The sequence below is a fragment of the Ursus arctos genome, unplaced genomic scaffold, assembly GCF_023065955.2.
Source record: "Ursus arctos isolate Adak ecotype North America unplaced genomic scaffold, UrsArc2.0 scaffold_1, whole genome shotgun sequence".
Classification (NCBI taxonomy): domain Eukaryota; kingdom Metazoa; phylum Chordata; class Mammalia; order Carnivora; family Ursidae; genus Ursus; species Ursus arctos.
The window spans coordinates 82,172,962-82,192,729 of NW_026622763.1; the positions used below are offsets into that span (position 1 = coordinate 82,172,962).

Genomic DNA, 19,768 nt, shown 5'->3' on the forward strand with positions numbered 1-19,768 from the left:
GCAAAGCCAGAAGTGAACAGAACATACTTTGAACCTTAAAAATCTTGTATCTAGTTTAGTTGGTAAATTAGAGACATATAATCCTATGGCCTTTTAAATCCTGATCTTTTAAAATTAAGATTTGCCTAGGGGCGCCTGGGTGGCGCAGCGGTTAAGCGTCTGCCTTCGGCTCAGGGCGTGACCCCAGCATTATGGGATCGGGCCCCACGTCAGGCTCCTCCGCTAGGAGCCTGCTTCTTCCTCTCCCACTCCCCCTGCTTGTGTTCCCTCTCTCGCTGGCTGTCTCTGTCGAATAAATAAATAAAATCTTTAAAAAAAAAAAAAAAAAGATTTGCCTAGACTTTGTAAGAATAAATCCTGACCATTTTCTAGTGCTTTTTGAAAAACAACTAGGTAACAGAATGACTACCACTGAGAGGTATTTTGCTTTATGGCAGCTGTCTTTCATTACTATTTTATGAGAGCGTGTCTAGATATTATGTATTCCTCACTATCTACATTTAGTTCTTTTTAAAATGTCTTCTTCAGATGCCTGGGGTTATGTCAGTTTCTTTGGATCTAAACAGATCTCAAATAACAAACTACATCACTTTAATACTTTCTAAAGGTTCTTTTGCATGTAGGCTCACCTCCAGAAACCATGACTAAGGTATGCTTTTGGTCATTTCTATTAAAACATTAAAAGGTATTTTTAGGGACCTATGAACACCATCAACAATTATTTCGAGTGTAAGCTAGTTCATATATGCCAAGGGTGAAACTTGAAATGCCAATAAAATCTAACTGTAAAAGAAGGAATTTGATGAGAGCAGGCACATTTTAACTTCAGGTTTATTTTGAGGACCTGAGCCTGGTACGGACTTGTGTGTCCTATGCTCTCTGCGATGATAACGACACTGTGGCAGAACAGCCTGCACGGATGGGGACGTGAAAAGGCTGAGTCCTGGGCCTGTGCATCTTAACCCCAGCCTCCACCGCCTCCACCACTCACCACGCCCGCTTCTGTATGGAAAGTAAGATCTGAACAACCACCTACTTATTTCCATAGAAAAATGTCTTTAAGTTATGGAATAGTTCAAACACGCTCACTTACAAATGCAACTAGGAAGAGTGGAAAACACTCCAGAAGTGATCAATGAGGACACTCCCAATTATCCTCTCAAGTTAGCCTAAGGGGAAGAGCAGTCTTCACTGGGGTGGGAAGCTAGTTCCCTGGGTGAAGAGCCCTCTGTTATGCTGAGATACTACCTTCATTTTTCTAGGCTCAACCGAAGAAGACTTTGGAGGAAAAAAAGTCAACGATGAGTCCAGAGGGAGAGCCACAGAGCTCGAAAGGGTGCACACCGGGAAGGCCAGGGAGGTCAGCAGACCTCCTCTCTGGACCAGAGAGGAAAACCAAGCGGAGCTGGCTGACCCTGTGACCCACCTGCGGCGCAGATCCTCGGCCACGGCTGCCCGGCAGCTGAACAGGTAGGCTCGCAGAGATTTCAGCCGCTGCCGCAGCCGCACCACGGTGGCCAGCGGCTCAGCGTGGCGGTACAGCATGGGGTTCTCCTGCTGGATGTCGATCAGGGGCTCTTCGTACACGTACTCCAGAAACTCTTTGGCCTGCTTCGATACCTATGAAAAAAACTTCCTCAGTCAGTCTGGAGAATCATCCAGCTTGCCACACCTCCTCCAGCTAGGAACCAGAGTTTAAATATCAAAGTCCCATTATTTTCTGAGCAAGCCAAGAGAAAAAGCCCCTAATTTAAATATAAAATTTGGCTTTTCTTTCTCTCCTCCGGAAACTTGTAAAAGTAACCTTGGCATGGAAAGGAATTCATTAATTCTGAATCTTGATAATGGCGAGGATTACACAAATCTACATGTGATAAAACGACACACTATACAGACCCCGGATACCCATGTTCACTTCTGTTGTTTTTTTATAGTGTACCATAGTGATCTAAGATGTAACCAATGGGAGAAACCAACTGGGTGAAAGGTACACAGGACCCCTCTTTATCTATGCAACTTCCTGTGGATCTATAATCATTTCAAAACTTAATATTGCTATTAAGAGTGTTAGATTTTCATTTTAAAAACTACATACATGTATATTCTGTACTACTTTTATAAGTAGCCATTAAAAAAACAGGTAAATCATGTACATATTACAAAATCCAAAAGTAATAAAAGGATAGCTTAAAATGACATTATATGCAGGATAATTTGCATAGAAAACAGGCTCAAAAAACACTTCAGTGAGCAGAAAGGAGTGCTCTTAGAATAACTTTGAGCTTGGGCTGACGGGCTACTCTATCCATCAGATTCTATATCCACTTCTGATAGTAAACATCAAGACTATGAAAAGGTGATTTTAAAATGTCATTGTCATTAGAGTAGAAACACAATGCATCTGAGATACAGAAGGAGTAGCTTAAATAATGTATAACAAGTGGGGAATCTGGGGGAATCTTTACATACCAATTCACTGATACCGAGATGTGGACTGGCTAATGATATGTAGATTTGGCTTAGTTTCTTTTTTTGGAAGGTAAAACCTCTCTAAAAAGTTTTCACCAAAACTGATCTAGTACTGGGAGTAATGACAGAATTCAACATTTAAAAAATTTTCCTTATTAAAAAGAAAATTGAAAATCCACTATGCTTTACATTCCAGGCTAGAATTTTTATCAATGAAGATAAATAGGATACAGTTCTTACCCTCAAGGGACTCACTATTTAGTATCAGAGATAAATATTTAAAACAAAAACTACGTGCAGCACATAGCCTGTCCTCTACTACGGAAGAAATACAGATGAGGTCCATTGGTAGCTAAAAGGAAGAAGAAATCAACTGTCCTGGGGCGAAGAAAGCCCCTGGCAAGGTCTAGAAGGGTAAACAGAAATTCACTTGGTGGGCAAGGATGGGACAGAGGAGAGTACCACAACTAGATACAACCACGAAAACCCATCTTTATGAATAGGTGATAACTAAATGTACGGCTATTATATGTTGATTAAAACACATTTATGTAATTTAATATTTTATAATATAAAATAGAGCTCATACAAAAGTTTGTTATAGAGAGATACAAAAAAAGGCATTGATTTTTTTTTTCCTAATAAAAGTCGCATTTTTTTTTCCTTATTAGCAATTATTTTTGAGGTACCTGTTGTGTGATCCTTTGGGGTCCTGCAGTTATATAGGTGGTGAAAGTTACAGTCTCTGCAAATCAGGTCACAAAGGGGCACCTAGAATTAGCCAAAATCTTTCACTACTTAACCAGATGGGAAATAACAGTCGGCAGGGATAAATAATGCCTCTCTGAGGCATGGAGACACAGGTACATGTCAGATAGATACCACAGCAGGCACTAGTGGAGAATAAAGCAGGCATGGCCCTGTCCTCAGGTAGCTCAAGGTTCAGTGGCGAAACACAGAATTGGGTTCAAATATTTTATTTATCATGGTTAAATATTTGCTATATTTAAATATCTTCAATGAGGAAAAAAAACTGATGTGGTGTTCTGGGAAATGAAGTACAGTCCACTTGAAACTGTTCTGAAAAATGATGTATTGTACAATTCAATTAGTCTTTCTGGCTCTATTGAGCAGTGTTTATACTGAGTCAGGGCCCTGCTGAATTAGGTTAACAATACTACCTTTTAGTAGGTGAACAGAAGGACAAAGGGCACTGGCCAGTCTCCCAGGCCTGAAAAGGCTTCTCTCTTCAGGTGGTACTTAAGCCCAAAAGGGAAAGAAAAAAAAGAAAGTCTTTTTCAGAGACAGTAAAAGCAGTGAGACAAATGGGACAGCAGCTACCGACATCTCGGTGTTCATAAGCTGAAATTACTAAAAACAAAAACAGAGCTAGTTTCGATCATGTCTAAGGCACTGCTTCACGAAGTTATTACCCAGTGTTAAGAATACAGAGCATACTGTGGCCTCAGCTGCTCGAATCCCTGCAACACTGAGCCATGTTTTTGGCAGCATGGCTGAGCACATGCTCACTTCTGAGAATCTACCACTTATAATGGTAAGGGAATTTTTGAAAGAATTAAGAATTTGGCATAAAATGCTATTTTTGCAAAAGACAGTGCTATATCCCCACTGATTTCCTAAGTTCTAAATAACCCTGCATACTGGTATAAGGATTCCACTTTCCAAACTCACTATAATTAGAAAGCTTTCAAAAAAGATAATGTTAAATATATAGTTACTAGGGAAGGAAGCCAATGATATTCTTAGGTGATAAAGTTTATGTGAGAAAGTTTCTTTCCTGTTAACAGAAATATTACATAAATTATATGTGAAAACCAAATATATTCCACCTAAGAGCTAAGAGCTACTGTCCTATTTCTTGCCAACCAAATTAGGAAAACCATGAAAAGCCTGAGTGCTGTTTCTGATGTATATAACAACTCAGCTCATAGGTGCAGATGGATAGACCCAATACATTTTTAAAAAGGTTTTGGTTCGCATTCTTTTCCATGATCCTACTCTATTCACATTAGAAACAACTTTTGTAGGGTCAATAGTTCATTTTTCAAACCTACTGATCTTTTAGTATTAACATTTATTGTAATTAATATAATTTCTTTCCATGGCTTTTTTAGTTTAAAAACAGACTCATTAGCTATAAGAACTCAAGTCTGTGACTTGACTTTGTTGCAGTTCGTGAACTGGTGCCCCCTTCACGGTGCTGCAGTCTGCGTGATTCAAGAGCTGAGGAAGAGGAAGTCGAGGCAGAAAGCTGCTTCTCCACACCTCACATACAGGAGTTGTTGGAGGAAACAGCAAGTGGGTTATAATCAGCTACAAATTATAAGGACGAAATCTGCTCTATAAACACAGGTATTTACAAATAAACATATTTGTTATTTGAAAAGTAACCATCATTGGTATAGATTTAAACGTAATACACCTTTTGTTAAACTGGTGACAGCTACCTCTTAAAAACAGAATTCTCAAATGTTCAGGTTTACGTAATTCTGAGAAAGAGGTTCTGGAATGGTGTCCTGGTATGTTCCCCCACAAAAATAGCCCCGGGTAAGAAAGCAATGGAGCAAAGGGAATGCTTAACCATAGACAGCAGTTTGGAGATGATATGGTAGGGGTAGGAGTAGTTGTGAGGACTTCAGTTTTTGTTAAGGGAGGAAAATGCATTAGAATAAAACAGATGAGAACATAATTTTATAATAACAAGAACTGGTACAAATAATCTAGTTCCATTTTTCTCAACCTATGCTCCAAGGAATACTGGTCCCACAAAAATGGTGTTCTGAGGTCCAACAAGAAAAATGCCACACGCCACATTCTTCCTTAGTGATTCAAAGTGTAGCACGTTAGCCTATGAAAGCCTGTGGACATTGTGTCTGCTTCACCTGCTTAGCCCAGCAATTTCCCAAACCTGTCTGCAGACAAGGCAGCTATTTAGTGCCGTTCAGGCCTTGTGCAGGGGCCGGTGGGAAATGAAACTCAGTCTCGGCCCTATTTACCAACTGGAGGAAGGGGCCTCTATCTCTAACTCCTTCTGTCCTCTTGCGTGCTGTGAGCTCCCAGGGCTGCGTTCTCTTGAGGGGCCCTGTTCCGATTACAAAGCTGGCCTGGCTGTGACCCTCCTACAGAACCCCCTTTTGAGTAATACCTATTAACAAGCACAGAACTTGTTAACGCTCCATGGACCATATTTTGAGAAACACTGAATTAATATACTTAATAGAAAAAAAAACACTGACTCCAGAGAGCTTAAGTGACCCATCTGCTCAGGTCTCCGGATACTCTGTTCTGTGCTTTTTAGTATTATTTATAGTTACAGTTCTTTTTATTCTTTAAGAACTCTACCATAAACTATCTATTCATCACTCCTCAAAGGAGGTGATTCCTGTCCATGTTCTGTCCTTCCCTTTCCCCAAATACAAAGCCAAGGGGCTACAAAGGGAGACTAACTAATGATGTAACTTGGTGGTACGCTGACCTTTGATTTTAACTATGAAACAAAAATTAAAGTCCAGTACCTGTCATTTATCTAGAAGTCGCTTATTTGTATATTTGTTTACAGTTCCATTGGAACACGAGCATTCACAAGGCAGAGACCACGTCCCTACTGCCTAGAACAGGGAGCAAGGTGGGTGTTCAACAAACACCTGCTGAAGAAATGAATGAGTGCTTTACGATGCTCTGGCTGTGATTCTGAGCCACACACTCTTACTTTACACACCTTTCTCACAGCTTGGCTATTTGTTTCTAAGCTCACCACATCTCTAGAGTTAAGAAAGTAGAAAAGGGGAAGGACAGCTCGAGGCAGCACAATCACACCAGAAGTGACAGCAGACATCTTGGTACCAAGGAAGAAAGATGCCTGCAAGAAGATACAGGCAAAAGTGTAGCACACAGTCCTGACTGAGGACAATCTGGAACATGCGGCAAACTAAGAAATGTACAAACCTACATCTAGGAAGGTGTCCTCAGTCTCACTTGTGAATGAAAGAACTTACATTCAAAACGATGTATAAAGTTATTCATTGAATCATGACCTGTAATAGCAAAAGACTGAAAAAACAATCAAAATCCTCCCAGAAAGGACTGGTTAGATTGTCATGTGTGTGTAGAAACGTGTAAAATTCATGATAGAATATGGAATGACTATACAAAAAAGAAAATGAAAGAAAGCAGACGAGCGCTGGAAGAGGGATGTGATCCAAACGGAAGGGCAAGCTCTCCAAGAGCAGCATGTGGCTCACCTACTGCCACTGCTGCGTGAAAAAGCACACGTACGTAAAACACCTCTGCAAAGATGCACAAGAAGAGAGTGATCTGGTTGCCTGTGGGAGGAGAAAAAGACAGGTGGGAGGGAGATTATGTATGCATGCCCTTTGTACTTTATGAATCCTGAAATCTGTGGAAGTATATTTGAGAAAGAAGAATGAAAGTACAGCAGTGCAAGGCAGTTTCTTTATGGGAAAGTAGCCTTCTATACCACATTAAATGACACTGAAGTAATCACAGGACAGAAGAGTCATATTTATAATTCTGAGGCATTAAAAGCAAATTTCTAATACATATTTTCTGAAATATATGGCGCTAGGTAACAGTTAACATTTTTAAAATAATAAAAGTAACAATCACATTACTGAGAATTTGGAGACTAAAGATCAGGAAAGGAAAAAAAAAATCACAATCGTACCACAGTAAAATAACCACTTATTGCTTTGGTATAATGTTTCCCTTCCTGTATTTCCCCCCATGTTTATTGTGAAAAGTCATGGCGAAAGTCTTACTAAAATCAATCCCAACCATAATACTTCTTAGTCCTCTTAAAGCAGGCACTGGGAGCTAATGGAGAAGGAATCGGGAGATCTTAAGGTTAATTGCAATTTGTTCGCAAAATCTCCGAATGACTCTGAACAAGTGGTTTTTCCCATCAGCGAGCTGCTCTCCAGCTCTGCGAGGGCAGTGCAGCTTGCCTTGAATGCCTCTCAAGATGTAGAGATAGGAAATAGTTTATGTAACATGGAAAACCCCTAGCTAAATGGAATGTGAATATTCAGGCTAGGACACAAAAATATTTTTTAAAAGCACAACAGAAGGGAACTATTTAGGAAGAGCTGAGGCCAAGTTTGAGGTCCTCACCACCTCTTTGTCATGCTTGATATTTTTGGGAGGGTTGGAGAGTAGGGGGAAAGTTGTCTTCAAAGAGAATTTCATTAGAAAATGGCTATAGAACTCAAGGATAAGGTTTAGCTGCTGGGTAATCCTGGAGCTCAATTCAATTTGCAGGATGTATACCAGAAAATAGATGAAATTCTGCTTTAAAAATAATTAGGAGTATTATTACTCCAGAGGGCAGACAAGGAAATGCTTCAGATGACAGATTTCAATCTGCTCTGCAAAACCACTTTTTTACTCTCTTAAATGGATATTCAAGCCAGTCACGTACTTCTTATTAAGGATAGGAGGCAGATCTAGCAGAATGATGTCTGGTCTTGGAAACTGAGAGATCTGGATTGATCCTCACAATTAGAAACATTAAGTTAAATGCTGGTGTCTGAGCAAAGACAGATTCTGGGACTAAATGGAATATAGTTACTTAATGCCAATGAGAGATGATTCTGATAAAATCGACCAGCTCTGTCTGTTCTTGCTTTAAAATCTTCCCTGGTCCACTGAGAATCTGGGAAGGAAGGTCTGACAAAGGAGATTTTCCTCATGTACAATGTGGATGAAGTGAGGGTACCTAACCCCTTCAATTAGTTACTTATCAAACCTTGTCATTTGAATGACCACATGGCAAAATGTCTGCTCTAGAGAAAAAGACTGCGTCAGTGATGGCTGAATTGATGGTTTCAGTGGCTCACTGCAAACAGATCTGGATCTCTTCCACCAAGTCACATCTTCGTAAGCCAGGCCTGATTTTCAGATTTCCCTCATTTAGTGCCACCCCTCTGTTTTAACTCCCCAGAGTGGTGCATATTCTGTTGGCAGGTGCCTCTAGCCTAAGCTCTGGCGGGGCTGGGACTGCCTCCCTCACTTGCTCTCTATACACCTCTCTTGGCTGTCAAAGCCCTGCTCTAAGCAGATTAATCTAAATAATCTAAACCAAACTCAACTCTAAATACGCTTTTATCTAATACACACATGGCAAATATATTTATAGCCTATATTCAGAGTGTCAAGTACAAGATGCAGAGGAGAAAATGATAACGCCGCCTGGGAGAGGGGAAGGAAAGAACTGGGCGAGGAAATGAGGTTCAAGACAGGCTTGGTTAGGGTCTGCCACACTGAAATGAAGGCAAGAGGAAGACAAAAGGCGTGAAAGAGCGTGGCAAGACTGAGGAACAGGAAGTAGTGAAACCTTCCCAAGGACGCTCATGGGGGCAGGGAGGTAGGGCATGAAGGGGCTAGAAGAGCAGGGGCTGGAGATCACAAAAGGACTTGGTGTCAGGTTAAGGGACTGTGTTTAAAAGCTGCTATTGTGTGTAAAAGCTGGCATTAACCAGCACCCGTGTGCCAGTCACGGTGCTAGGGGCTTTCTGTGAATCATTCTTTTAAGCAAACAGCAATCTTACGAAGCAGTTATTATTACTATCCTCACCACTTCCATTCTAAAGGTGAAGAAACTGAGACAGGGTATGAAATTTACCCACGGTGAGATCAGGGTTTTCTAAACCATTGTTGGAGCAAGACTTGCAGGCAGGAAGCACAGTTAGATGGCTACCAAACTCCTTCATGGGAGTGACACCCAAGGTTTGAGTTTGTGAGGTGGGATGGTGGGTGCAGCGGAGTGCAAATCCAGCAGTTGAGTTTTGCTGACTGATTAGACAGGGCAGGGGTGGCAGAAGAAAGAGCCCAGGCTGTCTCCCGGTGCTGGCAGCAGGGACTGGTGGGGCCACAGAAGTTCCAGAGGGACCTGTGATGAGGGTGATGAAGCCGATTTGGGGGCCTTGTAAGATAGGCCTCATTCTGTCACCGATTCAGTATACATTCTTGCTTACCTACTACGTGCCAGAAACTGTGCTAAGACATGTTCTCTGTGCCCAGGGAGCTTGAAGAAAGGAGCAGCATAAACGAGAAGATTATGAAAATAATGACAACAGCTCCCACTCTTCAAAAGTGCTTATCTCAATTATTTGCGGACAGCCGGTCTTATATTATCCCAATTCACACGACTTTTGTAGGCAAGTACAGGAGTTCTAGTAAGAATGCTTATTCGGCACACACTATGTCCTAGGCACTATTCTAAACACTTCACATGCATGAACCCATGTAACTGGCAGTGGTCCTATGAAGTATTAGTGTCCTCATTTTACAGATGAGGACACTCAAACACAGAGAGACTACATAACTTGCCCAGGTTAGACAGCTAATAAATGGCTAAGACAAGACCTGAACTCGGGCAGTCTGGGTTCATTTTAGAAATTAGGAAACTGAGGCTCAGGAAGTTCAAGTAATTTGTCCCAGCAAATCAAGCCCCAAATAAGAGGTGGAGATAGGACTTGGACAAATACTGTTTAACTCCAAGCTCCTGCTACTAACCCCCTATGTAAATGTAATTATATACACACACACACACACACACACACACACACACACACACACACACACAGCATGGTGGTGGCACGAGGGAGCCAGCAATGCAGCAAAAACAGTAGGGTGGGGAATATCAGAAAAGATGTTGCCAAAGAGGACACGCTTCTATCAGCTCTGGAAGAAAGAAGAGGGGTTCCCCAGAGGGATAAAAGTATTCTAGTATATGTGGAAGGATGATCTCTAAACATGAGAAAGGGCTCTTCTTCTTCATATGATAGGAGGGGAAGCAGTAAGGCCAGTACAAATATAGATATATTTGTAGGAATTCATATCCATATCTTGTAGTTTCAATGTTGTCCTTGAAGTGGAGGCAAGGTCATATGCTGAGAAGGACAGGGATGAGGCACCCTGAAGACAGTGAAGATGTGGATGGTTACTGGATTGACCAGGAGACAGAGCTGCTCAGGGATACAGAAAGGGTATCAGCCAAATGGCCTCTTACAATTTTCATGTTTGTTTTAGACTTCAAATATTACAGGTAGGTGACAGCTATGGGTCCCTTCCCCACCTACATTGCTCCCAGGTGATACAGTTACACTGACAACAAGTCTCAGGCATCTGTTAGCAAGGAGGTATAAAGGCAGTTATACAGACTATGTTTGGACAAAGCACTTTGCATGGAAGGTTCATTCAAGGCAGATGTGACAGCATTCTGGCAGAAGGATCAGAAAAGCTTCTGGCAGAGCACAGGACCATAAAAGAATCCTAAGGCTGGAGTACTGCTGTGGATTAGGTTCCCCATCTTGCCTTCTACTGCCAACTAATTCTACTGCCTTGTTTCTGCATGGGCGGAACTGCAGTACAACGCTAACAAGTGCAGTACAATTCACTATCTTGAAGGCTACTAGGTTGAAAGCTAGAGCTAAGATGTCATTTGGCAATTAAATCCACAGATCTCCCTTTCAGTAGCGAAAACGGAGCTGAAGAGAAGGGTGGGAATCATCAGGGAGTTGAAACTATGGAAGAGAAAGAGAGAATGCAATAGAGTATACAGTGGGAACAGAAAAAAAAACAAAAAAAAATGAAGCCAAGGAAGTGCGACATTAAAGGTGTAGGCAGAGGACAAAGAATCAGAGCAGGTGACTGAGGAAAAGAGCTGGAAGTAGGAGGAGAACCAGGGGTGTGACCTCTAAGTCAAGGCAGAAGAATTCCTGGCCAAATACTATATCCCAGAGAAATCCAGTAGAACAAGAAACTGACGAGGGCTGATCAGATTTGGCAAAAACTGATGGAGGAGCTAAGATCATGAGCAGGGTTGGCAGAATTATTGCCTAATTACTCCTGTATCTCTATGAAATAGAAGGTAAAGGCACTTCCCAGAGTGACCGGGGCTGGGTCTTTAATCTCTTTAGGATCACAGGTACTGAAATAAATCAGTATCATGACAGCTACTGATGTAAATGGAAGGGGACTTCCCTAAGCTACCCACTGGCACCTACATCCAGACTCTGCCTTTTCTGCTACTTCCTGCTCCAAGCAAAGGCCAACCTTCCTGCTGTCTACACGATCTTTCTCACTCAACCACATCATTCTAGCAATTCTCTCTCTCCTAGGTAGTTCACATCAGCATAGAAAACATGCTGTTATTTCTTCCATTAAAATAAAAATCAAACCCAATTTGATCCCACTTCCCCTCTAGTTATTCCCCATCTCTCTCCATCCCCAAACAGCAAAACTTCTCAAGAGTTGTCTGTTCTTGTCTCTTATTTCTCTCCTGTTTCATGTCAAAAACTCACTTCAATCAGACCTTCACTCCCACTGCTCAATTCAAACTGCTCTCATTAAGGTCACTCATTACCTCCACATTCCTAAATCCCATGGTCAATTCCCAGTGCTCATCTTATCTGACCTTTGTATCAACCTCTGTCACAACTGATCTGAAGACACGTTCTTTGTGTGGCTTGTTGGACACACTAGGGTCCTTCTCCCTCACTATGCACTCCTCCTTGGTCTCCTTTGCTGGTTGCTCCTCTCCTCTCCACCCTCTTAAGGTGAGTGTCTCGGTGCTCAGACTTCCTGTCCTCCTCTGTTGACTCACATTTTTATAGCTACCAAGTCTGCTATTTGTACTTCTGGGATACCCTGCTAGGCTGTTAGCAGTTATTTTGCAAAGCTGTGTTTCTCACTTCCTCCTTTTTAAAAAATAAACAACAGTCCAGGTGAAGGTCTAAGGGTGGCTCAGTACACTGTTCCTTGGTGTGGACTGCCACCCAGAAATCCCCATAGCTTCTCTCCAGCTTCTAGTTCCAGGGTAGATGGACCTGCTGGAAGACTCACCTTCACATGAGTAGGAGAGCTACTCTACTCTAAGAAATATCTCGATTATATAAGTCCTCTTCTTCAAAAGTCACTAGTACGCCCATGCATGCATTATTTTCCTGTTTTTATCCTGAGAGTACTGTGATTTTGGAGATAAGATCTAATAAAAAAAATAACAAGGCCTCTTTCTCTACGAGAATCTTTTTTAGCACCCACAGTTAACTAACAAGGCCCAGAAGTAAAAACTGCTTTTAAGTGAGGGAATTAATAAAAAATCATAGTTAAGATACCTTTAAACGTGAGATATTTAAGAAGCATTAGATAAGATCTCGTAGCTTTTATGAGACTACCTAGTCAAGTATGCTCCAAATTCCTATATCATTATTTCTTAATCCACATGACAGCAGCTGAACATCCACATTGCGATTATGAAGTAAACTCAGATTCTGTACTTACCTTGTATTTTGAAGTATCCCAGTTGTGGACGATGCGCGCCGGGATGAGAAAAGTGTCGTCCACGTGGCAGCTGCTGCAGTAATACCATCCACTGTAATTGCACACCTTGGCTTTCCCACTGGAAAGGCCTATGGATCGCTGGCATCCTGTCCAAGGCAAAAGAAAGAGTCTATGATTAGTGCTGTACTTTTAACACCACAGAACAAAGTTACACAACCCTCAAACAAAGTCCGCAACAGGAAGAAAAACTTCAGAGAATTCTTGTATAGATGTGTCTTTCTCTTCCTAGCCCGATAGCCTCCACCCCCTCAGCTCCTAAGGGGCTGCGGTAACCCGCACCTAATACGGTCCTGTTTCTCATCTCTTCTGCGTCTTCTGTGTAGTTATCAGAGATCAGCCTCTCTACAGCCCCACTATTAGCACCTCACTTCTTCCTCATAAACTCTATTCCCACCACCAGACATTTTGCTGGGGACTTCTCGTAAAGGATCTTATTTAACACGTACAACATCTCTGTGAGATGGTTTTAGCCAAGTTAAGAATTCTGTCTGAGGTCACTGAGCTAGTAAAGAAGTGGAGTTTGGATTTGGCTCTAAGCTTGTCTGAGTTTAAAATGATTCTAAAAACTGATATGTGGCCTTCCTTTACTTAGTCAATGAAAGAAATTTGTCTTCCGACTGGCCCCTATATCACCTTTCCAACTACCTACTCCTACTACTCTCCAATGGGAATATAACTTCTTTATTGCAACCAGAGAACTTTCCTAGCTATTCTCCAAATAAACAGCGTGCTCACTCCACCCTCCACACATCGGTGCACATTACTTCTCCTTACACAACACCCTCTTTTCTGATTTCCGCTTTGCCAAATCCTGCCCATTACTCAAGACCAGTGGCTGCCTGCAAGTCATTGCTAAGGCCCTTAGATGTCCGAGGAAATCCATGATTCTGTGAGCACTGTCCTGGGACTCTCAGGGGAACTGGTAATAATCTCGGCCCTGTCACAAAGAAGCCATGCCTTTTCTCTCTAGGTAGGAGGAACTACCTTCTCTTGGTGACTACAGAAATTCTATCACAACCCAAAGGACAAAATCCTGGCAGCCCAGAACAGGTCACCATGATTATACAAACAGCAACATTATCCTGGCATTTCTGATCTACTGCTTTCATTTCAGAAATCCATTTCTGGATTCATGGCTGGATCAAGAATTGCACTGATCAAAGAAATCTCACATTAAGCCTATTTCATGATAAAGGCATAAAATGAATTCATCATTATCATCATCCTCATCACCACCACCGTCACTACTGTATCTCACTCCCATTAAAGGAGCTCCAAACAGTTTAACAAACTGCTAACCTAAGAAAAAACTGATTCACATGAACTCCATGAATGAAAATATCACAAAACTCAAAGGACTTTCATTTTCATCACAAATAAAATGGTATCAGTAATCAAGTAGTTTCGCAGTGCATTCTCCAAGAAGAGAATTAGATCCTATTACTTCTAAAGACAAGAGGTACTGAAAGACAAGTAAGTAAGTGTATTGGTATTACGCTTCAAAAGCTGCACACTGTTCCTTCCTGGAATGGTTATTTCTTAACTGTTGAGTAGCAGCAAAATCAGAACAAGCCCCTGTTTTTCAGATTGGCTGAGCAATGAGATCTGTGTGACAGATCAAGAAGCAGCGAACACACACGCTGCTGCTGTGGCAGAGGGGAGGTGCCGTCACAATGACTAGGCTATGAGCACTGGAATGCTGTCTGCTGCACTCACTGACCGCATTATTACTCATCTGGCATTTAGCACATGCTCCTTGAAACGACTGTGCCTTTTTATGCGTCTGTCCAGCAAGAACCACATTATAAACTCCTCAAAGCAGTTTCTTATCCTCAGTACTTAACAGAGCTTTACATATAGCAGACCATCGATAACTTTATGTAGAAAGGATGATAAACTGAATATTACTTGACACACATACACCCACATATAAAGAGATTTTAAGTTCTCATAGCTCTTCTAGAACTGATCCCCCTCACCTGGGCACCTGCCTCTTAAAACAGCGTTCTTTTGTTAATAACCCCGTGAAAAATATGTTGCCCATTCTAAGAATTATACATTGCTCGTGTGTTCATAGATAGACTGTGGAGCAGAATTCAATGGAACTTGACACATCCTTGACACTGGGATATTGTTGTTTCCAAAAATTCGCTGATGGTCAAATTGACTTAACACTGAAGTGACAATGAATAAAACTCAATCTTTCCTAATGATTTAGAAAGTGGTCATGGTCCTGCAGGAATTCCAGATCATCATTCCAGTTTAAACTCTCACCACAGAACACAGCAAAAATAAATTTGGGTCACTTCAGCTTTTTGGTTGTTTGAATTTTAGATGTAATTAACATTAGTAAGCATTTGCTGGATATTTATATATGCTTTAGTGGGTACTAATGAGTTTATCAGTCTATAATTTTTAATGACTTTATTATAATTATTTAGATGCAACATACATGAGCAATATTAAAATACACAAATATGCATTTTAAGAAAGTATATGGTCTAAAAACGTGTACATCAACCAGGGATACAGGGCCAAAGCCTACCATGGTGGGGGTTCAACTACATGAGTTAACTAAATGAGTTAAGCATTCCCACCACTGTGCACTAGTCTCCAGGCTCATCAAAGAGAGAAGGGCTGAGAGAGCATGGCTAGGGCTCACTCAGGTTTTAGGTTAGATAGAAGCAACAGCACATAAACTCCTAGTTCTTGGGTGTCTTTACCTTCATACCTTATTTAGAACCATGCTCTCCTACTCTCTCTGCTGATATCACCCGCAATGACCCAGAGTAGGTCTGAACCTATCTGCAAGCTTAGGACTGTTTTGGATACATGGTGTATAGACAAGCACAAGCCCAGAGTTAGAAAGCCCATTCTTGCCTAGGACACACTGTGAACTTGACCCATCAAACTCTCTAGGCCTGCCTTCCTCGCTGCAAATAAAAGGGCCAGCCTAAATCAGTGGGTTTGCCAAGTTCAGTGAGCGCCAAAATTTTCTAGAGATGTTTGTGAAAAATGTAGACCCTTTCCCTATCCCAATTTCCACCCACAAGACTTTGATTTTGTAGATCTGGATTAGCCCAGGAACCTATATTTCTCCCCAACCAGCCAACTACCACCAGAGACCCTGGTAGGGAAAAGCTGAGGACGGCTCCCTGTTTCTAGGTGGCTGCAAAGGTCCCTCCAAGCTCTAAAATTCCAATTCTATTCAAGTGCAGAGGGTGTGCAACCCTCAAGTGAAAAGCTTGTAATTTGTCATGTAGTATACTCTCTAGGCTTCCAAAATCAACATTTCAGGTTCCTGGTCAATTTCTAAAAATCCGCTACGTAGATACAATCAGAGTTCATTTTACCAATGTTTTCCCACAGCATTCACTGTCCCCACTGAGAAGCATCTTACTTGGTTTAGAATTAAAACTTTTAATCTCCAAATGTAGAATTTGTTACTGAAATTTGTTACCAACATAGGATGGGCAAGAAAGATTAGAGGCTAGTGGCCTAATACAGAATCATTTTCTAAAAGACACCACCTACCATTTATTTGAAGAAGGAAACATCTATTCTTTCAATTAACTGTAAGATTTCCTTAATATCATACTAGCAAATCATAGACTAAAAATGTCTGAAACAACTCCCCCTAAAGATACATGACCTGGATCTTACTTTATCATCGTGATGTTTTCAACAGGGCAAAAAATGTGTTTTCTTAATAACAACTACTAGAAAAACACCTTTTTTGAAGGGTGCCGAAGCTGGACTCTGACAAGCGACATTATGGGGAGAAAAATAGAGCTGCAAAGCAGAGACAAAAAATAATTAATTGAAATAACTAATTAGAGCTTATTTACATATTATATTTTTATGTACTTTCAAACAGACTTTTCAATAATGCTTCTAAATTAAGGGGTATTTGTAGTAGGGAACCCTCCACATATTGGATCAAAGCAAATACATTCTTCCCAGTCTCTTTTTGAGACTTTTCAGAGGGTGTTCAATTCATAGGAACAAAAAACTATCTCACAAGAGAACTCACTGGCCTTTTTTTTTTTTTTTTTTTTTATTGCTTCCCACCCCACTTCAAATCTTTAATGAACACATGCTCTGAAGAGCTTAGCCTCCCCTCTGGTACTCTTTTGGAAACAAATGTTACCATTTAACTGAAATCCTATTTGCTGCGTGTACAGTCCATTTCCCAAATGGCCTTTCACTAAAGACGACCAAAATAATCTGTTGCCGGGGGTTGAAGCAGAAATTTTGGCATAATTCTCCACAAAGGCACAATCTTTCTTCTAACAAGTGCACCTAGTTAGCTCAGTTGGCTGCAATGTGGTGTTACTGAAGCCAAGATCTTGAGGAGAAACCAACCACCTTCTCACTGCTTCATGGCTACCAAATCAGCCCTCCTTCCCCTGACCAGCAGCTGGAAAATTCATGGGCATAAGAGAAAAATGACGCGAGCTGTGGCTAGATCCAGGTGAAACTGCCTAAGGAAAAAACTCACACAATGCTTCCTAAGTGTGGTCAGCCACACTAACCTCTTTACCTAATTTGGTAAAGTAAATTTGGTATTTGTATTTGGAAGGTAGAAATGCTCTAAGAAAAAAAAAAAAGGCAAATAAAAAGAAGAGAAGGGGTCTTTATAAAAAAAGGAGGAAAAGAGGTAAGAGTGAGAGGATAAATTTTCATTTCCTCTGTTAAAACAGAAAAATGAAACTGGCACGTTTCATACACTCTTTTACTGTATGCACACAGGGGAGGGGGTGGCCATAGGAAGGGCAAAAGGACTGCCCTTGCCCCCTCACCCCTTCGGTCCAGTGCCCTGGTGTGGGACAATAACCTGTGGTAAGCACTTTGTAAAATGTGGCTTGAAGGCCTGGACTTCTATCAGAAATTCTACAGACCAGATTTTCCAAAATGAAGAAAAACAGAAACGGGGTGGGGGTGGGGGGTGGTTCAATGACTTGCTATTTTATAAGAATCAGCAGGAAGAAGGTCATACAGAACTCCACTTTCCTAGCTTACAGTCTGTAACCATTGACTCACTGCTGACTGAAAATACAGAGCTCCCAGCAATCCCATGCATCTGTCTCTTGCTTCAACAGTGTTTGCATGAAACAGATGTGGGGACTACCCCTTCTTCAAACCTCCAAATACCCCCCCAACCTCCTTCCCATTTGCAACCTCCGGACCATCTTTTCTTGGTCATGCCTCTGGGACCAGCCAACACTTTTTTGTGGTTAGCTCCTTACTGCCCACCAACCTTGAGCTCCTAGATTCATCAGAATTATTCCACCGAAGTGGAGGCTGCTGTCAACTCCTGGGTCAACCTATATCTGCAGGCTTTCTACATCTACCTCTCTCTGTGCTTCTATTTTTTGCTGCAGTGATGTGGCTCTGGAGGGCATGGGCCAGCTCTTCTGCCAGGTGGCCCAGGGGAAGCATGAGGGTGCCCGGTGTTTCTTGAAGATCCAAACCAGGGCAGAGGCTGCACCCTCTTTCAGGACATGCAAATGTCCTCCCAAGATGAGTGGGGAAAAGCCTTGTATGCATGGGAGCTTCCACAGTCCTGGAGAAGAACTGAAACAGGCCCTTTTGGATCAGCATGCCCCAGATTCTGCCCGCACAGACCTCCATCTTTGTGACTTCCTGGAGAGCCACTTCCTAGACCAGGAGGTGAAACTCATCAAGAAGATAGCGAGCACCTGACTAACTACCGCAGGCTGGGCTGGGCTAGTATCTCTTGTAAAGGCTCACCCTCAAGCAGGACTAGAAGCCTCTGTATCCCGCAGGTGTCAGGGCATCTGCTCCCCGCAGCCACTAAGCAGTTTTTTAACACCCTGAAGCCCTGTCCCCAGCTGTAGACCAAACGGAAACAATAAAGTTTTTACGGAGAAAAAGGAAAGAAAATACAAAGCTTGTCTATGCTGGATAAATGCCATAATGTTTGTTTAATCTTCATAGAATGTTGTTATTAAGATTATAAATCACATGAAATATATTAATAAATACCAAGTAGATTCCAACTCAACTCGAGAAGTGTCAAGATTCATTGGTCCTTCAGGTAAACAATGATTGAGAGACTAAGGTCAATATTTAGTCAAAATTAATCTTGAAAGGCAATAAATCTTGATTTTTGCCAAGGAAAGTAAGTAAATATGTGCACTGTTCTAGAGATTATGACTGCTTTTCTGTTTACTAAATAGCTACACTGAGTTAAAAATGTCTGTGACACAGATTTTCACTTCCAAAGACATGGTTTGGAAGATGTTTATGATAAGGTGCCAGTATTATGGGAATGTAAGGTCAGAGAAGGTTAACAATGAAATATCTAGTATATTTAAATCAGTCTAAACTTAGTATTTTTTTTCAGACTTGTTTTCTTCTTAATAGTCTATGACTAAATTTTCCTATTAACTTGTGCCCTGTCTGCTCTTTACCCAAAGACTCTCAAGAAAATAGTAAGCAATTTTAAATGGAAATAATAAATAAATAGGTAAATGGATAAACAAATATTTACATAGTGCTTACCATATGCCAGGCATGGTTATAAGTACTTTACATACACACATATTTATTTAATCCTCATTAATTCTATAAAGTAGGTATTATCCCCATTTTATAGATGCAGAAACTGAGACAGAGGGTGATAAAATAATTCTGTCCATGGCTGTATGGTAAAGAAGGAAGACAGAGCTTAATAGAAGTAGCTGATGTGGCACTTGATGAGAAACACTAATATATATATGGGTGAATTTCTGCATAGATATTTCCTTGTGGAAAGTATCTTAAAAAATGGTCTCTTTGTGTATGGCAATACAATAAGCACAGGAAATAGAAATCAGTTATACAAAAGAATGTGAGTTACTTTGTCAATGACTTAGCCTAGGACCTCACAGCATTAGCATCACCCTAAATA

General features: G+C 41.2%; 1 protein-coding gene and 1 long non-coding RNA gene across 9 annotated transcripts in view; one reads left to right on the forward strand and one right to left on the reverse strand.

Annotated features, from left to right (window-relative positions):
- The window catches only part of PLEKHM3 (pleckstrin homology domain containing M3), a 173,002-nt gene that overhangs the window by 94,347 nt on the left and 58,887 nt on the right, over positions 1-19,768 (reverse strand). For all 8 annotated transcript variants that reach the window (XM_026492066.4, XM_048214276.2, XM_044381218.3 and 5 more), the window contains exons 4-5: positions 12,793-12,938; positions 1,427-1,620 (exon numbers count right to left, since the gene is read on the reverse strand). In XM_026492066.4, coding sequence (XP_026347851.1) covers positions 1,427-1,620; positions 12,793-12,938 — 340 coding nt within the window. The remainder of the gene's footprint in view (positions 1-1,426; positions 1,621-12,792; positions 12,939-19,768) is intronic.
- Positions 431-18,765, forward strand: LOC113250521 (uncharacterized). Its single transcript, XR_003314073.3, has 4 exons — positions 431-1,013; positions 1,263-1,470; positions 4,663-4,842; positions 18,237-18,765. It is a non-coding gene; the product is annotated as an uncharacterized LOC113250521 (long non-coding RNA).